This window comes from Euprymna scolopes, chromosome 41 (genome assembly GCF_053919585.1).
Source record: "Euprymna scolopes isolate OS-2025 chromosome 41, ASM5391958v1, whole genome shotgun sequence".
Lineage (NCBI taxonomy): Eukaryota > Metazoa > Mollusca > Cephalopoda > Sepiida > Sepiolidae > Euprymna > Euprymna scolopes.
Window position 1 is genome coordinate 21980767 of NC_136522.1, and position 14615 is coordinate 21995381.

Genomic DNA, 14615 nt, shown 5'->3' on the forward strand with positions numbered 1-14615 from the left:
TTGTCTTTGTCGTCAAAAGGAAAAGGTAAATGTGTTTTGTCTATCATCTCGTAAACAAATTTTGCATGAAGTATTATGTGTCCGCCTCCTCCATCATCAGTAATGATTCTCCCCCCCCCTCCTCTGATGTAGAAGAACTGTATTACACATTCCCCTCCTTCAATAATGAATTTGCATCTCCTGTGTGTGTAATCTATATAAATGTCATTATCATGCTTCGTTCTGAGATTTTTTTTTACCCCAAACAAGGCACATTGCCACTTTGATGTAGGGGGCTACTATCAGAGACATAAGCTACAGGGGTACTATGTGGGGAGATGGGCAGCAAGATGTCGGTTCACGTTACACTTTAACTTCTGCATGTCAGTACAGTTGGGGAAGCAGGAACCCGGAAGGGAATTCCAAAGTCTAGCGGTTTTAGGGAAGAAACTACTGGAGTGGCTCTCGTACATCTAGGGATCTCTACTGTGAAGGGATGAGATTTTGCTGTTTGTCGGGGGTTATTTACGTCAAGGGGGTACAAGTGCTTGCAGTTCATTAGAGCATTCATTGTTAAAGTACTTGTGGAATAAGCAGAGGGATGCTACATTTCGCCGGTGGGACAGAGGCTGAAGCTTAGATGACAGTTCAGGACCTATCAGGTTGGCGACTCCCTTTTGAACCTTGTCTAGGAACAAGAGACTAGTAGAAGATGCACCAGCCCAAATATAACAACAATACTCCATACATGGGTGAATGGTGGCTTTATAGAGGTACAGGATACTTTCGGGCGTTAGTAGTTCCCGTTATTATGTTGTCTCAATATGTACCCTGCTACACAACGCATAGTCACCATTATTCTCAATGCACGTTTGCAAAGAATTCAATGACACAGTTCTGCTTCTGACGCATGTCTATGACGGGAGTTGCTTTCTTAGTCTCACACCATCAATATCTGCAACAGAGATAAAACTTTCATGTCATGAATGCACAAGTAACAATGCAATTTGTAATCTCCTCTAATCCATTCCAGCAGAATAAAAAATGGAGGCATTACTTTTGGGACATCCCTTGTATCTTATAGATTAAAGGGTTCCTTTGAGACAACATGAAACCCCAATATTTTTTTTTTACTTTTCATTTTAATGTTTACCATAGATAAATGTCACAATTATACAGATTCTCCAAATTTGAATCCGTTTAAAATCATCTAATGCAGCTTAACTCCCAAAATGCAAACTTTTCAAAACCCATAACTTCAGAGATGTAGTTTTTGTTTTTTTTATAACAATATGGTTTTTGGTCAGTTTTTGGGGATCCAACCCCTTTCACTTTTTAAAGGTGGCAACATTATGAACTTGTTTAGGAAGTAGCCCAGCTAGCAATGTATGTATTGATAACATTAATCTCTTTTTATAGATATGATCTTCTACAAATCATGCCTGGTGCCGACAACAATTCATTTACAATCAAAACGACAGACGTTGGACAAACAATTCTACAGGTAAAGTAAAAAATGAGCGTTTTTCATTTTTTGAACAAAGATATCTACAACATAATCTCTCCCCCTTTTTTCTTTTTTCTCTCTCTTTTTTAATTCAGTGCTTTTTAGGAATAAGTATCCAGAAATTTGCAGTTGCGATGTGGTGGTGACGATTATGAATAGAGAAAGCTGGGTCAAATTCCTAGGCTTCTCCACAATATGAACTGAACTAAATTAACTTTGCAAACTAGCTTAGGATAAGGGTTTTGAAAAAAAAAAAAAGAAAAGTAAATTAATAAAAAAATCAAAAAACAAAGATAGTTTGAGTCATATTGGGTAGATTGTTTGAATGTCATTAACGTTTGCTCGATGAAACTTAGGATTGATAACTGAAATTTTCTTGGAATCTTATTCCTAAAAAGTACCTTAAATTCTACCAATAAAGAAAAGATCTACATGAACATTTTTATAAAGGAAGTTTGCTTCTTATCCAAAATTCCTCTTATATTAAAAAACAAAAATAAAGAAAAATCTGTATGATGTAGATACCCATGATGAAGCAAAAATATCGCCAAAAATTAGGTAAATTGATAAAATAGATGATTTATTTTCACAAAGAAAATCATTTTTAAACGATTAATGGGAATTTGTAGGCATCTATTATACAAATTTCACCTATCTGTTTAAATGTTTGTATGTCTGCCTAAAACTTTCGACAGAGGCGACAGATTTTCATGAGATCAATATCGTTTTGAAGCCCGCCTCTTCGGACGACAAATATCGAAAAATTGATTTAAAACATTAATTCCTTCACCCTCAACTGGGCAGTTTTCTATCAGGAGGGTCATTTTTTTGCATTGCCATTTTTACAACTCATCGTATCTGTTGGAATGACTTTACTAATTTCAACATTCAAAACTTCCGGTCGCATCATGGAGTAGGGGTAAGACGTCAGGTTTTCTTCCATTTTTTTTTTCTGCCTTTGCATCACGGATTCAAGCCTGCCTGCCTACTACCACTTTTTTTTTTTCTTTTTTGCTCAACATACACCTCCAAACACCCAAGCAACACTGGGCACCTAGCTAGGCTAGTTACAATATAAATTTCACAAGTTTGATCATTTTTTTTTTTTTTTTTTTTTTTTTTTTTTTTTTTTTTTTAATAAAATGACTTGATGAATTTACATAATTTTATATTTTCATTTCATCATGGGTACATAGATCATATGGATTTTTCTTTTCGTTTTTTTTTTTTTTATATGTTAAAATTCTCAACAAGAACCAATATATTTTAATCAAAAGCAGATTGTAAAACTTATTACTTCATTTTAATTATGTTGGCTAAAAACATTTCAGAAATCTAATGCTCAAGTTATGTTCAAAGGATGGCAATACAAAAGAAAGTTCATAAAAGTCAGATTGTTAAATGGTTTCAAAATGGCAGATCTTTGCTTCAGGATGATTATAAAAAAAATACTTAAAGTAATTCAGTAGTCCATTTAGCTTGTAAGTTATATGGATAAAATTATAGGGTTGAACAGTATAAAAGTTAAAGAAATCTGTTTTAAATTAGCAGCAAACTGCATTTTCCAAGGCAGCTTAGAAAATCAAACATGGCTGCCAGATTTTGTCTTTCAAGGTTGGAGGGTAATTTAAATTAGTGTTGGGACGATGAATCGGAAATTGGAAAAATCGGAACTTTTTGGGGTATCGGAATCAGAAAAATTATGGGCTAATTTCTGATTCCAAACCGATTCTTTTAATTTTTTAAATTTATTTTTTTGACAATAAAAAATGAAACAAGCACTAATTGTTTTTTTGTTTTTTTTTTCCAGTTAGAAGTTTTTCATTTACAACATAAGACTGAGAAGGGCCACAGAATGGGTTATAAATCTCATTTACAGATTTAACATGGTTTCACAGAGTTTAATTTATTTTATTTATATTAGTCATTTATCAAGAGATTTGTAAATTTTTTGCATTTATTCGCTAAATGTCTATATATACTCAAGGGAGTTTACTTGATTATTAAAAGGTTTTAAGTGCTCTCGATGAGGTTTTTAAATTTCATTGGTGTCAGCTGTACATTGGCGGTATCTGTCATCAGCTTCTTCTAAAATAATTAAAGTCTTATGGTTTTCCCTTTGGACGCAAGTGAAAAATATAGATGAAAATCTCCAATGAGTTTATCAGAATCTTGGATAAAATGCATAAAGAGAAAACATTCTGAAGATTTTCTCAATTAAAAAGGAAATTATATGTATGTAAGAAGAATGGAATGGGGACATTTATTGCTGTAATTAACAGAAAAAGAAAAATGATAAACAAATATGTAACAAATAAATGTTACTTCTACATACCTCAATAAATTTGTCATTAAACTTCTTTTAAAGTGTGTTTTTGGTTCCAAAACAAACTTAGTGTCTTCTCTTTGAGTTAGAATTTTAAAAATGGCTGTTCAGTAACCCCTCAAAATTGAAAATTAAACAAACGCTGATAGAAACACATAAATAAATGGTAACAATCGATGGAAACGTTATGCTGTATGAGTATTTTGTTTAATTTTCGATTTTTGAGCGATTAAGCAAGAATGGGCTAGAAATGAGTATCATTATACGTTAATTTTATGTGCAAAACAGTTTTTGTATGCGGAATTTATAAATAATCATTTATTTTTTTCTTTTCACCATATAATCATTTAAAAATGTAGAATCCCATTTTGAGGAAGTGATTTAGCTTAAGGGATTAATATATTTGCTGCTGTTGCTATTATTATTATTATTAGTAGTAGTAGTAGTGGTATCTAATTTGTTTTTCTTTTACACTGACACAAATCAATCTAATAATTGGCCAAATACATATAATTGTGAGGAAAAAAAAAATTTTTTCAAAGAAGGAAAGTTCAGAATAGTTAACAAAACTTTCTCATTATTATAATTATTATTATTTGCATCTCGTTTTTGTTTTCAGCAAAGCAAATCAATTTAATAACCCACCAAATTTTTATAATTAAAATAAAATTTTAACTTCATTCAAAGGAAGAAGACATAGAATAGTTAACAAAGCCCATGGCCTCTCCATGTTAAAAATGGTTTTCTAAATAGTAACATTATTTAGAAATTCGTTTGTAACAATGGCGGGGGGGCATTGTTAAATATGTTGTTCTTACATTGTTTTCTCATTTTGCCTACCAATCGTCAGCTATTTTCAACTGTCTATGAAAACTTTCAAGTAACATGTTGTACACTAATGACAAACTGATACAATCTGGCTTTGTTTTATAATTAAAATAAATCTTTTGTTATCTTACAATTTTCAATCAATTACAAGGAAAACATTTGAGAAAATATATGCAAAAATTTACAAAAAACAACAAATTTCTGATTAAATATTTATCACTTTTAAAAGAATTGAAATTGGAAATTTAGAATAGAATCAGTAATTGTATCGAAATCAGGGAAAAATTTTGGAATCCTCCCATCACTAATTTAAATGACTCATAAAAGCAAAGATATTTAAAATAATTTTAACCAAATATATATATATATATATATATATATATATAGGGAAAAGTTAAAGAACCAAAACAATTGTGATAATTGATTTTTTTTTTTTTTTTTTTGGTTCTTGTCCAAAATTTCCTCTATATTAAAAAACAAAATTAAAGAAAAATATGTATGAAGCCATGATATCATATTACAAAAATCACATCGATTGGTCAAGTAGATTTTTTAATTAAGAAAAAATTTTATGAGGAAGTTAGGAGAGTCTCTCTTTGCTACCTTGAATAAGCAATTCAAACTTCCTAACATGCACACACACACACACACACACACACACACACACACACACACAAGGAGCTTTGTGTGTGAATTCATTCTCTATGAACTCTGACACAACTGGGACAATTTTTTAAAATTTAACACAAAGGTACTTGATATGTCTGGGAGCGTTTTTATGCAAGTTTTGTATCAGAATGCGTCCAATAAGTATCAATAATCAAAAAATTTGATTAAAGGAGGTCCAATTTTGACAAAAGTTAACATCTTCATACAACCAAGTGTATTTGAGAAGTTTTATCACTGTACAAGCAGAACGGTCCCACTTATAGAATCAGCTGTAGATTTTTTTTTATAAAGCAGAGGTGCATTCTAAATGAATGTTACTTTTTTAGACTGCAATTGAACCATGATACTTGATTTTTATACATTTAATTCAAGTGATTATGTAAAAATAATTTCATAAAAACAACAGTTGGTTCTTTGATAAGACAGGGGAGCGTTAGAAATAAACGTTTCTTTTTAAAGCACAATTGAACCATGATACTTGAATTTTGCATTTTAAACTTTAATGCAAGCTATTATATATAAAAAATAATTTTATAAAATCAACAGTAGATTCTCTACAGTGCAATGTAGATTACAATGTATTGTGGACCAAGTCACTGGGGGAGGCATGTGAAGCTTTCTTCTATCACACTGCAAGGTGGGGATCTTAACTAGAGCAGGTAATCAATTGATTCGATTAAAAGCTAGGTGATTTCACGGATTTCGATGACAAAAGTATAGGAGTGTGTTGATCCTCATTCAATCTTGGACAACATCAGGTTTCCCTGCTAATATATATATATATATATATATATATATATATATATAATGAAAATTTTTAGTTAAAGAATTAAAACAATTGGGATAATAAATGACTCATTTTGTTTGTATGTGTACATATGGATAAAACATTAAGTGTTGATTTATGGAATATGACATGATTTTTTATGATATTTAAAATTTTAATTCTGAATTTTGTAATTTACTAAATCTCTACAATTATATAAATACAACTTTGTGTGTGTGTGACTCCGAAATGGCTGAACAGATTTTCTGTAAAATTTACAGAACTTTAGTGTATAAGTCTAGGAGTGATCCTAGTTAAGTTTTGTCTCAGAATACCCCCAATAATTACTGATAATCGAAACTGTTATTTTAATCTAGCTGTCATTGGTAACGCCATTTTTTCCATGTCATTGCTTAGCAACAATGATAGGACAAGCCGTGAAAATTCTACTGTGGATAAGTTGATAGTGTGTTTATTTTTTTGCATGACGTGGTATGTAGGTTCAAACTCCGCACGTAAATTCCTTTTCTTTTTTTTTTTGTTAACTGGAAAGTTTATATAAAATAATTTTATAAAAGAAACAGTAGGTTCTCTAGAGTGCAATGTAGAATAACATACATTTTGGAGTATGTTACTGCGTGGAGGCATGTGAAGCTTCCTCCTGTGCGATTTCACGGATTTTGATGATGACAAGAATATAGGAGTGTGAAATATTCATTGATCATTATTCAATCCTGGGCAACGTCGGGTCTCCCTGCTAGTTATATAAAAGATAACTCCCTACAAAATTTCAAATTTGTGTCAATCTGCCTCGTGCACACAATCACCTTTATTATGTAGAAGACCACCTACGTAAATGTCAAATCATAAATAAGGATGTGATTTTATTTATTTATTTTTTTTTTTTCAAGGTGTGGAATGCTGCTAATCCAAAGATGAGCGATTACATCAACATTATTGTCAAGAAGATCATCCACCCAGAAGTTGCCAATGTCAAGCTTGGACAGACCCTCTGTTTTAATGTCCCTGTTGTTTCTGAAAAAGGTTTGTAATGTACCCCATTCCCCAAATTGACTATTTTAACCTCGGTTCTTCTCCAGAATTACCCCTTACGTTTTTGAGGTACCAATTTTCCTACAATATATATATATATATATATATATATATATATATATAATTTTATTTGTTTTTACAATATGTTTTAAATGAATTCAATTATTTATACGAAAGTACATTTTTACTATATTAAATATATATATTGTAAGAAAATTGGTACCTCAGAAACACCCATTTGTCTGCATGTTTTGTGAAGTCCAGTTATTTAATGATAGCAAAACAAAAATGACAACACGCAACTAATTTTATGCTCAAAAGTTACACAAAAGTAACATTAATTCTTGGCATTCATATACAAATTAAATGATCCTCAGCTGCATAAAAGCAAGCTATTTGCGAAACAACGGAGTTCATTTCAAGAAGGCACACCCTGCATACGTACTGTATTATGGTGTTATAGATAATTTTCTCTCGTCAAGACAGACGGCTAAAGGAGATGAAGAAAAAACTTAGCTACAATTGTTCACTGCTGAAGAAATATATATAAGTGACTTTGTGTGTGTGTACAGAATGGTTTCTACCAAACTACTCTGTCAATTTTTGGTTTAGACTTCTACGTTGTTATATAGGGGATTTGAAACTGTGGAACAAATTCAATTTGGTTTTTAGCTGGTAAAAATAGCTGCTAAGGAGTCAAAATTTGAACTTGTCAGATGTAAGATGACTTAATGTGCTCTTCTACGCATGCAGAAATTATACATTTATATATTAAAGGGAGTTAATTTTTAAAGTTTTAGTATCCATTTGTTAGTTCAAATAGTACAAATACCACCAGAGCACTAAATGTTTTTTTTTTTTTTCTAATTAATGGCATCCAAGTAATATTTCTAAAAAAAAAATTTCAACTTTTGAAATCACTACTATTGGGTACAATATAATAATCAATAGAGAATTGGCTTTAATAATAAATACAAAATCTACATAAATTAAAATATTATATTAAACATTTATGATCAGGCAATGCACTAGTGTGTGTGTGTGTGTATATATATATATATATATATATATATATATATATATATATATGAATACTTCATTTAATCACATAAATTGATATACAAAATTATAAATTTGTGTGTAAACTTTAAGTATTTACTTCAGCAGTGCTCAATACGTAGTATATATAGTAAGTTATAAAATATATATGGCAATTAAGCTATACTCAATATTCCACGTTTCATCTATGCTAGGATGAAACCTGATGAATCCTAGCATTGATGAAACACGGAATATTCTGTGTAGCTTAATTGCCATGTATATTTTATAACTTACTATATATATATAGTAACAGGATGAATATCAAATCCAAAATGAAAGGGTTGATATGCCGTAAAACAAAAACAACCAACCAAATCCAAAATGGTGATAATTTTATTAAAAAGAAAATTTCTCAAATTCACTTAATCAAATGCAAAAGGGGATGATTGAACAAACAAAACCTGCCTTGTTTTGAATGTATATTTTATGTTGTCTTGTGAAAGAACTTTATTCTGGGTGCATTTTTAGTTGGTAGTCATCATTTTAATCTGGTAAACACTTTTAGTAGATTATCTCAGAATTTTTTTTTGACGATTTATGCAACCTCAATTATAGGGTGACTAAGAACATGATTTCTTATATTTTATAAATTAATTTTGTTAAAAAAAAAAAAAAACGATTCTGCGAATAAAAATTGTTTTTATTTTCGTACAGGGCACCATGGAAGTTGGAACAGTGCTACATCCATTATCAGAGCCAACAGCAAAACGGGTATTGCAACAGCTGTGGGCATTGGAAAGACGCATATCAATTATAACATATCGGCTGATTTGAATTCGGTGACTGAGGTATTTTCATATTTAATTTTTAGAGATCCATAAACGGGTAACAAAATTATTATGGAATTGTATTATTTCAAGAAGAAAGATAAATTTGTAGATATTTTAGGAAGAGGAGGTTAAATTTGTGGATCTTTTAGGAAGGGGGGTTAAATTTGTAGATATTTTAGGAGGAAGGGTTAAATTTGTAGATATTTTAGGAGGGGTTAAATTTTTACATTTTAGGAAGAAGGGTACATTTCTATATATTTTAGGAAGAGGGGTAAATGGTGCTCCATTTCATATGACATGTGGATAACCAGTTCTCATCTCAAAAATTTCGAAAGAGGTAAGTAACTATTTGCATTGTTGTTTTGCTTGTATCGAAACAGCATTTTTGAAAGCAGCATTTAATGACTTCATTACATCCTCGTTACAAAGTAATTCTTGTAATTATATAATAATTATGTTTGTTTGTCTATACAGAAGCATTCTCATTCAATTTAATTCTCCATATTTGTGTCTCATTACTCACAAATAGCATTTTATTTCATTTGTTTTTTTGTTGTTTTTTTTTCAGATTCAAGTGGAACCCATTGAAAAATTGATTGTGGAAAATACAACAGAATTTGTATCAAACGTGCTAAATAGAAATAAAGAATATCTTTTCCCAGTTCGAATTGGAGACGGGGATTCCTTTATAGGTTAGATTTTTTTTTTTTTTTTTTTTTTTTTTTTTTCATAAAAATAATGGATTAATTTTAACATTTTTCATCCTCATAATTGCTTTTACTAAAATAATTATAGACCCTCTCGTCCATGGAGAACGACATGTGAACATCTGATTATCAGATGCCTTTCTCCACTCCCTACAGATGAATCTAATTATGGTTCATCATGCATTCTGGCTAACAAGATTCACTCTCTCTACCAGGTTAGAAATGTCTGTAAAATTTTTCATGAGAGGTCCAAGGTGATTTTCTAAGCCTAAGTAACAAAAATGGTTTGTAAATGATTGATGTTAAAACACTGACTAGTGTCTTCCATTATTTAAGTATTGCTAAGCAAATATTCAAATTAAATGTTCAATCAATCTTCTTCTAATCACTAATTTTCCAACTCTTATCTGAAATTATTCAAGTGATTTTATCAACTGCCAATCAGTATTTTGATCATTTCTCATTATCTGAGAATTTTGTGAAATCTAATTTAGTTCAGTTTAAAATTTAAACTTGAAATTCTTTATTAATTTTAATGAAAAAAGGTGTGGCTCAATTTTCAGTGACTAAATACATAGTTCTGTTTTTGACGACAAAAAGCTTATCTTTCCCGTTTCTGGTGACGAGGTGCTTATCTTTCCCGTTTCTGGTGACGAGGTGCTTATCTGCCCCGTTTCTGGTGACGAGGTGCTTATCTTCCCCGTTTCTGGTGACGAGGTGCTTATCTTCCCCGTTTCTGGTGACGAGGTGCTTATCTTCCCCGTTTCTGGTGACGAGGTGCTTATCTGCCCCGTTTCTGGTGACGAGGTGCTTATCTGCCCCGTTTCTGGTGACGAGGTGCTTATCTGCCCCGTTTCTGGTGACGAGGTGCTTATCTGCCCCGTTTCTGGTGACGAGGTGCTTATCTGCCCCGTTTCTGGTGACGAGGTGCTTATCTGCCCCCGTTTCTGGTGACGAGGTGCTTATCTGCCCCCGTTTCTGGTGACGAGGTGCTTATCTGCCCCGTTTCTGGTGACGAGGTGCTTATCTGCCCCGTTTCTGGTGACGAGGTGCTTATCTGCCCCGTTTCTGGTGACGAGGTGCTTATCTGCCCCGTTTCTGGTGACGAGGTGCTTATCTGCCCCGTTTCTGGTGACGAGGTGCTTATCTGCCCCGTTTCTGGTGACGAGGTGCTTATCTGCCCCGTTTCTGGTGACGAGGTGCTTATCGTCCCCGTTTCTGGTGACGAGGTGCTTATCTGCCCCGTTTCTGGTGACGAGGTGCTTATCTGCCCCGTTTCTGGTGACGAGGTGCTTATCTGCCCCGTTTCTGGTGACGAGGTGCTTATCTGCCCCGTTTCTGGTGACGAGGTGCTTATCTGCCCCGTTTCTGGTGACGAGGTGCTTATCTTCCCCGTTTCTGGTGACGAGGTGCTTATCTGCCCCGTTTCTGGTGACGAGGTGCTTATCTTCCCCGTTTCTGGTGACGAGGTGCTTATCTGCCCCGTTTCTGGTGACGAGGTGCTTATCTGCCCCGTTTCTGGTGACGAGGTGCTTATCTGCCCCGTTTCTGGTGACGAGGTGCTTATCTGCCCCGTTCCTGGTGACGAGGTGCTTATCTTCCCCGTTCCTGGTGACGAGGTGCTTATCTTCCCCGTTCCTGGTGACGAGGTGCTTATCTTCCCCGTTCCTGGTGACGAGGTGCTTATCTTCCCCGTTCCTGGTGACGAGGTGCTTATCTTCCCCGTTCCTGGTGACGAGGTGCTTATCTTCCCCGTTCCTGGTGACGAGGTGCTTATCTTCCCCGTTCCTGGTGACGAGGTGCTTATCTTCCCCGTTCCTGGTGACGAGGTGCTTATCTTCCCCGTTCCTGGTGACGAGGTGCTTATCTTCCCCGTTCCTGGTGACGAGGTGCTTATCTTCCCCGTTCCTGGTGACGAGGTGCTTATCTTCCCCGTTCCTGGTGACGAGGTGCTTATCTTCCCCGTTCCTGGTGACGAGGTGCTTATCTTCCCCGTTCCTGGTGACGAGGTGCTTATCTTCCCCGTTCCTGGTGACGAGGTGCTTATCTTCCCCGTTCCTGGTGACGAGGTGCTTATCTTCCCCGTTCCTGGTGACGAGGTGCTTATCTTCCCCGTTCTTGGTGACGAGGTGCTTATCTTCCCCGTTCCTGGTGACGAGGTGCTTATCTTCCCCGTTCCTGGTGACGAGGTGCTTATCTTCCCCGTTCCTGGTGACGAGGTGCTTATCTTCCCCGTTCCTGGTGACGAGGTGCTTATCTTCCCCGTTCCTGGTGACGAGGTGCTTATCTTCCCCGTTCCTGGTGACGAGGTGCTTATCTTCCCCGTTCCTGGTGACGAGGTGCTTATCTTCCCCGTTCCTGGTGACGAGGTGCTTATCTTCCCCGTTCCTGGTGACGAGGTGCTTATCTTCTCCGTTCCTGGTGACGAGGTGCTTATCTGCCCCGTTTCTGGTGACGAGGTGCTTATCTTCCCCGTTTCTGGTGACGAGGTGCTTATCTTCCCCGTTTCTGGTGACGAGGTGCTTATCTTCCCCGTTTCTGGTGACGAGGTGCTTATCTGCCCCGTTTCTGGTGACGAGGTGCTTATCTGCCCCGTTTCTGGTGCCGAGGTGCTTATCTGCCCCGTTTCTGGTGACGAGGGGCTTCCCAGACCCATTTTTTAAACTAAAATCGCCTAGAACTTAAGAATCAAGCCAGTCCAAAAACACTTTAAGTAAAAATGCATTTAGAAATTTATTTTCTTTTTTCGACACAAATGCAACATTGTAACTTTTATTCAGAAAAATTGATTTTTATATATAAAAAAAAACAGCCATCAAATTGGAGGTACTTGAATGTGACTTCTGCTCTTTAGTGGTACAACTCTTATGACCAACGCAGACGATTGCCCTCATGATCTTGACAACATGGGATGAATGGTAAATTGATGGAATGGAACCCTTTGATATTTGCAGTCTTCATCAGAGCAGCAACCAAGTGACCGCTCAGGACCCAAGAAGAAAGTTGGAAATGCCACAAGGAGTAAGAGGATACATTTCTTGCAATGTATTTTTTGGTTTTAATTTTTTAATTTTTTTTTTTTAATTTTGAAGATGACAGTTGTTCAGCACTGGATTTGCCTACAGATCTTGTGGCACCATTTAACTGCTTCCTGGAAATGTCTAGCCGTCTCCAAGACATTGGGGTTGAAGACTTGTTCACTGTCTCTACAGTCTATGATTCAACTTCAGGTAAGACGACACTAGTTTTTCTTAAAAAGATTAAATCCGGACAGTATAAGGAGATGCATGCAGAACAGGAGACTTTGTTGGTTTGGTCACATTGAAAGAATTAATGAGAGCTTTGGAGTTAGATGCAAAACAGTTGCGGTAGCAGGGTTAGTTGACAGGAGAATAACCAAAGAAAACATAGAGGGAAATGATAAGGATGAATTTAAGAAAAAGAGGGATGAATCTAAACCTGGCCTGAGATAGATTTGGAAGTCAATTTTAAAAACCATCCAACATATACCAACATGTAAAACTAAACACGATAATGCATCATGTGCTGCTTAACCTAAGAGATTCACACACACATTTCTGGGGGCTGGAAATAATGAATAGATGCTTATTTTCGTAAGTATTAAAATCTATTCATTAGTTGTTGTGTTTTTGTTGAGGGAGAGTCCTCTATTTGTCCTTTTTTTCCTCTATTTGTCCTTTTTTTCCTCTATTTGTCCTTTTTTTCCTCTATTTGTCCTTTTTTTCCTCTTTTTGTCCTTTTTTTCCTCTTTTTGTCCTTTTTCCTCTTTTTGTCCTTTTTCCCTTTCTCTCTTTTTTCTCCTAATTTTTATTTTTCTCCTAATTTTTTATTTTTCTCCAAATTTTTTATTTTTCTCCAAATTTTTTATTTTTCTCCTTTTTTTTATTTTTCTCCTTTTTTTTATTTTTCTCCTTTTTTTTTATTTTTCTCCTTTTTTTTTATTTTTCTCCTTTTTTTTTATTTTTCTCCTTTTTTTTTTTATTTTTCTCCTTTTTTTTTTTATTTTTCTCCTTTTTTTTATTTTTCTCTTTTTATTTTTCTCTTATTTTTATTTTTCTCTTTTTTTTATTTTTCTCTTTTTTTTATTTTTCTCTTTTTTTTATTTTTCTCCTAATTTTTTTATTTTTCTCCTAATTTTTTTTTTTCCATCCTTCCCCCCCCCCCCCTTTTTTTTTCACCTTCTTACCCATCCTACCTTTTTTCCTCCTCTGTCTCCTGTCTTCCTTCATTTTCTTTTTTTCTCATACCTTCTCATTCACTGTTTCCACAGTTCTTGATTCACCAACTGTTTCCAATTCTCTCAAGATCTACCAACTTTGTAGATAACTTTCCTACGTTAAAATTAATTTCCTTGGATCTTCTGAAAATATCTTTTGCACATGATTGAACCAATTTAATATACTTTGGATAACTTCTTCCGCATCAATGACTCCCTACTCTTCCATTGGCAAATTTGTTCTTGCAATCATAGATCTTTCATTCCGTTTCACATGGGCTATGAAATTGGAATCCATAGTAAATGGTTGTTAATATTATTCAAGTTGAGTTGATCACGAAGAATCACATTGGATTTACTTGTTTTTTTTTCCCCTTGCAGGTAATCTTGCGTGTAAGTTAGCCCAGAAAGAGAGCAAGATCCTCGGCCTTGTAGGGAGCACTCTTATGACTGATATGATACTCCATGTAAGCATCGTTGCCATGGACAACCAACCGGCTGTCTCTGCAGCCCCAATTTTCTTGCCGTACTACCCAGCCTTCCATGTACATTCATCAGAAATCTACCTATCAACCCTCTCACCGCAATCCAGCCTACGACTGTCAACAATTCCCTTACTTTTCTCACACATACAGGTAAGATAATTGAGTAACCGCTTAAATAAGAATTGCA

The 14615-nt window shown here is 34.5% G+C and overlaps 1 protein-coding gene across 1 annotated transcript in view; it reads left to right on the plus strand.

Annotated features, from left to right (window-relative positions):
* Positions 1-14615, plus strand: part of LOC145266410 (nuclear pore membrane glycoprotein 210-like) — a 203385-nt gene that overhangs the window by 176168 nt on the left and 12602 nt on the right. The window contains exons 36-41 of the mRNA XM_080122073.1: positions 1399-1483; positions 6987-7119; positions 8884-9017; positions 9568-9691; positions 12799-12936; positions 14325-14578. Of these exons, the coding sequence (XP_079978199.1) occupies positions 1399-1483; positions 6987-7119; positions 8884-9017; positions 9568-9691; positions 12799-12936; positions 14325-14578 (868 nt within the window). The remainder of the gene's footprint in view (positions 1-1398; positions 1484-6986; positions 7120-8883; positions 9018-9567; positions 9692-12798; positions 12937-14324; positions 14579-14615) is intronic.